This window comes from Mus caroli, chromosome 7 (genome assembly GCF_900094665.2).
Source record: "Mus caroli chromosome 7, CAROLI_EIJ_v1.1, whole genome shotgun sequence".
Classification (NCBI taxonomy): domain Eukaryota; kingdom Metazoa; phylum Chordata; class Mammalia; order Rodentia; family Muridae; genus Mus; species Mus caroli.
The window spans coordinates 107021000-107028920 of NC_034576.1; the positions used below are offsets into that span (position 1 = coordinate 107021000).

Here is a 7921-nt window from a genome sequence, read left to right on the forward strand (position 1 = left end):
GACTCTGATGGAGACTCTGTCTCTGTCTCTGTCTCTCTGCAATGTCTGACTGTAAGTCTCTGCACCTGCTCCTATTTGTTGTTGAGGAAGCCTCTGATGACAGCTGGACAAAGCACCCACCCATACACTTAAGGAAGAGTGGGGTCCCTTGAGCTTTTCCCCACTCTATGAAGGAAGGTTGACAGGCCCAATCTTGTACAGTTTATCATAGTCAATAGGAGCTCCAGGTACAAGGGCATGTCCTGAACAGAAGACAACATTCTACAATATTTCACCTTTTCTCCATCTGTTATACTGTTTTGGGCCCCCTCTTCTGAGATTCTTGTATGAAATGACGTAGATACCATGTTCATGGCTGAACACTCAATGGTCATTTATTCTCAGCACCTTATCTAGATATGAACTTCCCTAGTAACCACTGTCCACCTCAAAAAGAAGCCTCCCTAGCCAGAACCTACATAGGCACTAATCCATGAGCATAAACATAAATATTTAGGAGACAATTTGACAGCCCTAACATGTCAAAGTAGCAATACAATGGCAGTAGCTTCTCTACCAAGGGTATGTCCTTTTCAGTCACAGGCTTTTGACTAGTCTTTAGTACCAGATATAAGTTTGCTCCTGTGGAGACAGCCTTGAAGTCAATCAAAAAATGGTTGGTTTGCCCCCAAACAGCCATGCCACTACTGCATTTGTGAGTTCATGCTGCTTGACAGGTTTGTAAAAGAGCATTCAGAGTGCACAGTTAAACAAGATAGTTGATGACAACTCTTCCTCAGCAGCCTTTGTAACACCTTTTGGCATTGTGAATACCAACCTTTGGGGAGGAAGCTTCTAGTTCATTTCAGCTTTGTTTTGCTATGTCCTACAGCTAATGCATTATTAACATTCATTTTTACTTGAGTATACTAAAATATTTTTGATACTAATTACTTTTAAATTCTTGACTCTTGCTTCTTCTGTTACAAACTAGTTTCAACCAGAAGTGGACATTTGTAGTAAAACTATTGTCACCAGTAACCATTTCTACCTATGTCCTTGCAGTGTAACATAGGTCTCAGTTTTTAATTGTTGGCCTCATTTCCTGAGCAGCTGGAATACTATGGAGAAAGTTCTTGCCTATGTTTATACCTTGAAGTGTTTTTGTCGGTTTTCTTCTAGAAATTTCAGGGGCTTAGGTCTTTCAACCAAGTCTTTAATCCATTTTGAATTTTTTAAATAAGGTAAGAAGTGTGGATCTGTGTAATTCCTCTGCAAGTAGATCTTTAATTTTCTCAGAACCATTTATTGAAGAGGCTGTATTTTGTCCAATATATATTCATGACACAAGTGGCTGTAGCTATGTGGAGTTTAGTTTTGGATTTTTCTTCTATTGTTCTTGTCTATGTGTCTATTTTGTGTTTCACTGAGTAATTTTACATTAAGACATTTATACAAATTGACATTTCTATATTTTATTTCTTTTACATTTAATGTTATATTCCCTTGCCCTCACTAGAAAACAATTTTTAGGAGAATGGAATTCATGTATTTAGTGATCACTTTATGCATGTCACATTTTGCAAACACATTAGAAACTTTGTTTTTGAATAAATTCTTTCTTTTAAAAACTATTTAAAGAAGCTTTCTAATCACATATTTTATAATCCTTTAAATTTTTATGTTTAATATAAATGAAGAAAATATTGAATAAAAAATTGAAAAAAAAGAATGACTAAGAAGTTCCTACCTACTGTAGGGTCATTTCAGTTCCCTGAAGAAAAATGTTATTCCTATTTATATAAGGTGTCAAGTTACATTAATAGAAAACACATCACTGAATTAATCTCCTTGTTACACTTTAGGGATTTAACACCATAGTAATTCAGCTTTCCCTACTGGCCATTCTCCCTCATGCCTCTAATGGGGACCTATTATCTTTAGGTTCTTGAGGTGGTAATATTTCCTATAAATTCTACAAGTCTGTGATTCCATGATTTCCGTCCCACACTCAGATGAGAATTCATCCTCCTCTCATATAAAGAAAAAAAATATCAAAATGCTTTGTTTCTCAGTGGGAAACTCTTTCCATTGCTAAGACTCCAGGCTATGAAGTTCTGCTCATAACAACAGTAAGTTATCACACATTGTTCAGTCTTATTGGTTAATTCTTCCAGCATATAGTTTTTGTTCCAAATTTAATGTTGTTCTGCAACTTCTGACAAAAAGCAAGCAATACTTTTTGCTACCGTAGTAGGAGACAGAGGTTTGTAAAGCTTTTGAGAAAAGGTCTAAGAGCAAATTTAGAAAATACCAGGCTGGTATGGAACAGCAGAAGTTATTTTCAGGAAAAAAAAACAACCTTCATGTTATTTTCAATATTTACATTATCAAACATTTTTGGTGGAAGAAACATATTTTATGTTATTTAGAATTTCATTGTTAAAAAGTTAAAAAATGTTTTATTTCCTTAGTTCAAACTTACTTCTAGTTTTAATTGAATAACAGAAATACCAACTAGGAGAGTATTTTAAATGAAAATGGTGAAAATAGTATTATTCAGTTTGTGACAACACAATTAGAATCAGAGACCATTATGTTAAATGAAATAACTCCTACATAGGAAGCTGATACCAAACGATATCTCTCAGGTGTAGTACAAAATAATTTTTTTCAGAGAAGAGGATGGCAGTTGCCATAGTCTGCACTGGAAGAAGGAAGGATGGTGGACAAGGAAGGAAGCTCTCAGGTTGGCAGTAGGAATAGTCTTGTCTTTTTAGATCAATTGCATAGAATCCTGAATAGAGCTGGACATTGAGATCTGTACATTTCAATATTGCTAACAAAATAATCTCTATAAAATATATGCATAGATACATATGCATATATAAAAATATGCATAAAAATTTTTGGATGAAGGAAACATTAATCAATTTGATTTAATAATTCCATATAATATTAAAACTTAAAATAGCACATATAAAAATAAGTAAGTAAATAAAATGTATATCTTTACAAGTAAATAAATGAGAATCTATCAAATGAGAGGCTGTGTGATTTGAGGTGGAAGGAATGAACGAGGGTCTTAGAGAATTGCCAGCTTTTGTGCAAACACGTCTTACAGTTTCAAACTCTCAAGATGTGTGGATACTATGCTGAGCATAAATACCTAATAAAAAAAAAGAAAAAAAAGACAAAAGAAAAAAAAAGAAATACTCATCTAAGATCTCAGTAAAACTAGCCTATCTCTAAGCTTCTTTGCGATTTTCATTCATTAAATTATGGTGTGGTTACATTGAGATTATCCAACTGGTCATGTTGGATTTATCATAAAGAGTCACTGGTAACTATATGCTTATTGAAATACAGAAGCTTTGAGAAATATGTGAAGAAAAACTATGTTGTTAATAATTGTTTCTTAGAGCTAATGAGATGGATCTATAGGTAAAGGTGATGGCAAGTAATGTGATGACCCCAAGTTGATCTCCAGAAACCAAAAATGAAGGATTGACTCCTGAAGGCTGTATTCTAACCTCCACATATGAACAGTGTCAGTGGTGTGCCCCAACCACACATACATATACACACACATAAGTGCAAAAATATTCACAACAAATAATTGTTTCTTGTTGGTAATACTATAGGAAAATTATTTTCTTCAATCTCTTTATTCTGTCTTTAAAGTTACTGTATCAAGAATAAATCTATACTTAGTATAACTAAATTGCTAACATCCCACTTTAAAGTACCAAAGTTTTAAAACTTTAGTACAGTGTGTGTGTGTGTGTGTGTGTGTGTGTGTGTCTGGTTTTTCCACTCGTGTGATGGGCCAAGAAAATAAAGGCTATGACAAACAATAGAATTTGAAGGTGCATGAGTCTAATTTTACCAGGATTCTGAACATATTCCATAGCTTCTTCAGAATGATAGATGTGACTTGGCCATGATACAGGGTATGATTTTTGTTCCATAGTTATGAAGATTCCATTTTATAGGGAAAGCCTCTGAAATCTGTGTACAATAATGTATATAATATGCACTGTGCACTTGAGGATCTGAGGATATATTTCATATTAAGTGTGCCTGATACAATAAAAAAACATTATTATGTGTGCCTAAATTCTGTCTTTATAGATCCACTAAGACTCAAGTAACTAAAATTTATAAGATCACTAGATGGCTAGTTAAGATAAAAATGTAGCTATGGTCATTGAGCATTGCTTAATTCTCTTGCACAATCTTCAAGTGTGTTTGTATACTATATATAATATATATGTGTATACATTATAATAATATAGTAACATAGTAATATAATATGATATATTATATACACTATATAAAGTATATAGTAAATACAATGTTTAGTATCTAAAGTATACTATAAAATAAAATATATTCATCCCCTAAATTTCAGCATAGTTTATTTCTTGAACCTTTATATGTTTATAATAATACTTTTGATAAAAGGATATATAAAATTTGAATGTATATATATAATGTATATATGTAATATATATATTATATGTATATATTCATGCATTGTTTATTTACAAAATTAAATATTCATAATTACAGACTAAAATTCTAGTGGTTGTTATCAGTGAATAACATTAAGTCAAGCATCGATAAGAAAGACTATGAAAACAAGGCACTCACTCAATTCTATGTTTCTGAAGAGATGACAAAATGCTTACATAAACTCTAATTGCATTTGTGTGATAACACTGCCTGGAAAAACAAAGGATCTTGCAAAAACAGATTTCTTATTTATTCTTGAGTTTCCCTGGAAAGCCAAATTGTTAACTATAATACTCTTTTGGAAGTGGCAAGAATCAAACCTTGAGACATGTATGATGGCAAATCTTTCTATCATTGATTCACACCCACAACCCATGTAAGTGTGACCTGTAAGTTTACTTCTCTTGCTAAGCCTCTTGAACTCCCTGGTACTTTATTAACATAAAGTACTGCATAATAGACTGTCTACAACATCCATTCTTTGACAGCACTGAGCTGTGCCTCGTGTTGATGGCTTTGAGACACCATTGAAAAATTCCAGTTGTAGAGCTTGTTCTTCTGCAATAGATGTACTGTTTGCCTTTTTGTGGCCCAATTTTGAGACCATTTTCATTCTGTCTATATCAGTTCCAGCTCTTGCTCCAAATCATGGGTCTTCAAATCACTGCTCACCATTTCTACCTCCTGGTTTGATGAAGGTGGATCCAAATTTCCCATCACTTGCTGAGTCTCCACCTTTGTTCTTAGCTGGACAAGTTCTACTTCTTTAGATTGTAGCTGTGCATTTAATAATTTCAAAGATTCAGAGTTGTTTTTGTTTATTTTATCCAATTGTTCCAAAAATCTCTACCAATGAAAATTTCTTGGTAGGTATTATGGGTCTTATTCATTGCTTCTTGTACTACTGTATAAGCTCCCCACCCCCAAGATTTTATTTTTTCCTTTTAGAAAGAGTTTTCTTCAACATAAAGCTGCTTCTTGATGTCTTCATACACAGTGACAAAGCAAAATGTGAAGCAACAGACCCATTTTCCAAATGTATTGGAAATGATGTTTTGCCTCTCTTTTATGGGCTTTTTGATGGTTCAGAATGAAGACAGCATCTTGCCCTAGTGCGTGCATGATAGCTTGATTCCAAGCTACAGAACCAAGGTCTTTCAAGATCAAGCTTGCCACATGATAATATGCAATGTGCACACTGGGAACTAAAGGCAGAGATTCTCATTTACATCAGTGATCCAAGTATGAACAAAAATACTAAGAAGGCTAAGAAGTCCAACTGCAACCAAGAAAGTCTGCATCCCAGTAGGATTTGCTGAAAACCTTGGAAAAATCAGGAAATTGCATTTGATGAATTTCATTGCAACTTACAAATGATATCTCTCTTTGTCACCAAATGACAAAGCTGTTTGTCACCTTGCATCTTCTACTTTACCAGGAGTTATGAAACTTTTCATTGGAAAAACAAAACAAACAGCCTTTAAGTCATGGAGAGTTAAAGATAAATGAAATCCTAACACTAGTAAAGACTTCCAGGAAAGTAGCTCTTAGCCTAAAAATCCTCTGGAAGGTGATTTTTGGGTATTCCCAAGCAGGAGTAAATCCACTAAGACAACATTTAGGGTCATGAGGTGTTCTAAAGAAAACATTTTCTTTACCCAGTCTGCCACCATTGGATTGCTAAAATCAGCACAATCAGAGCTGTGCTTATAAGAATTCATTCTGAAGTTCATCATGATTTGATCATGAGGTCACAGTACCCCCAAGTAACCTTCCCCAGGGAGTAAAAAACGTGAACTTCACTTTGAGCAAAATGTTGCTGACATTGTGTACAAAGTATGTACATTTTTACACACTGAACATTACGTAGTTGACTTTCCAGTATGAACTACAACCCCAGCTCCATTTTTAAGAAACAGACTTATGACATCAAATTAATAATATTAACTAATACCCTTAAGTGTTTCAATATGAGAACTGTGTGCCTTTAATAATAATTATGTGGTTTTGCTTTTTGAATAAAGATGTGGTTTTATAAAGTATGTGAAATTCTTAAATGTCTATTTATTAAATAAAAAGAAAGCTTTAATATAAGAAATAAACACCATTTAATGATGCTATTGCCTAGAGAAAGAAACATTAAAGACCTCATCTTTTCTTTTCCTCACAGGAAAATGTCTGAAGCTCTCAAAGACTTCAATAGTTCCAAGTCCCAGGTGTCTGAGTTCATCCTGCTAGGATTCCCAGGCATTCACAGCTGGCAGCACTGGCTCTCCCTACCATTGACTTTGCTCTACCTCTCAGCAATAGGGACAAACGTGCTCATTCTCATCATCATCTATCAGGATCCTTCCTTGAAGCAGCCCATGTACCTTTTCTTAGGTATCCTCTCTGTTGTGGACATGGGCCTTGCCACCACCATCATGCCTAAGATCCTGGCCATCTTCTGGTTTGATGCCAAGGTCATTAGCCTTCCTGAGTGTTTTGCTCAGATCTATGCCATTCACTGCTTTGTAGGCATGGAGTCCGGTATCTTCCTCTGCATGGCTTTTGACAGATATGTAGCTATTTGCTATCCTCTCCGCTATTCATCAATTATTACCAACTCCTTGATCTTAAAAGCCACACTGTTTATGGTACTGAGAAATGGCTTGTGTGTCATTCCAGTGCCTGTGCTTGCAGCCCAGCGGAATTATTGTTCAAGAAATGAAATTGATCATTGCCTGTGCTCTAACCTTGGAGTCACGAGCCTGGCATGTGATGACAGGAGGCCAAATAGCATTTGCCAGTTAATCCTGGCATGGGTTGGAATGGGGAGTGACCTGGGTCTCATAATATTGTCATATACTTTGATTCTGCGCTCTGTACTCAGACTCAATTCGGCTGAAGCTGTTTCTAAGGCTCTGAGCACTTGTAGTTCCCACCTCATCCTCATCCTCTTCTTCTACACTGTCGTTGTAGTGATTTCAGTAACTCACTTGGCAGAGACCAAGGCCACCTTGATCCCAGTTTTGCTCAATGTGATGCACAATATCATCCCTCCTTCACTCAACCCTATTGTGTATGCACTTAGGACCAGAGAACTCAAGCGGGGTTTCCAAAAGGTGCTTTGTCGGAGCTTACAAGAAAAATAAAAAAACTCTTCTTCATGATGTACATGGACTTCAGCATCTCCTAAATGTATGGTAGCATTCTAGATATGATGGAGGGGAAATGAAGTGCCTTCAAAGCGTCCCTTTTCATGATTTTTTTTTACATAAATGATCATAAAAAATTTAAAAATTCCTTTCACATTCATTCCAAAATTAACAAAAGCTTAATGACTATATTCAAGAATATGGAAAGACTGTCCACTAGACCATCCAAAGAGTATTACAAACCAAACTTGTGATTTATATGTATAACTTAAAGTAAAACCCAATAT

General features: G+C 35.0%; 1 protein-coding gene and 1 pseudogene across 1 annotated transcript; one reads left to right on the plus strand and one right to left on the minus strand.

The window, feature by feature from the left end:
- Positions 1 to 4904: 4904 nt before the first annotated feature.
- Positions 4905 to 5619, minus strand: LOC110298018 (annotated as a pseudogene).
- Positions 5620 to 6671: 1052 nt separating this feature from the next.
- LOC110299064 (olfactory receptor 56B1) lies at positions 6672 to 7632 on the plus strand. Its single transcript, XM_021168661.1, has one exon. It carries the CDS (start codon positions 6672 to 6674, stop codon positions 7629 to 7631), a length of 960 nt encoding a protein of 319 aa, XP_021024320.1. The 3' UTR covers position 7632.
- The last annotated feature ends 289 nt before the right edge of the window (positions 7633 to 7921 follow it).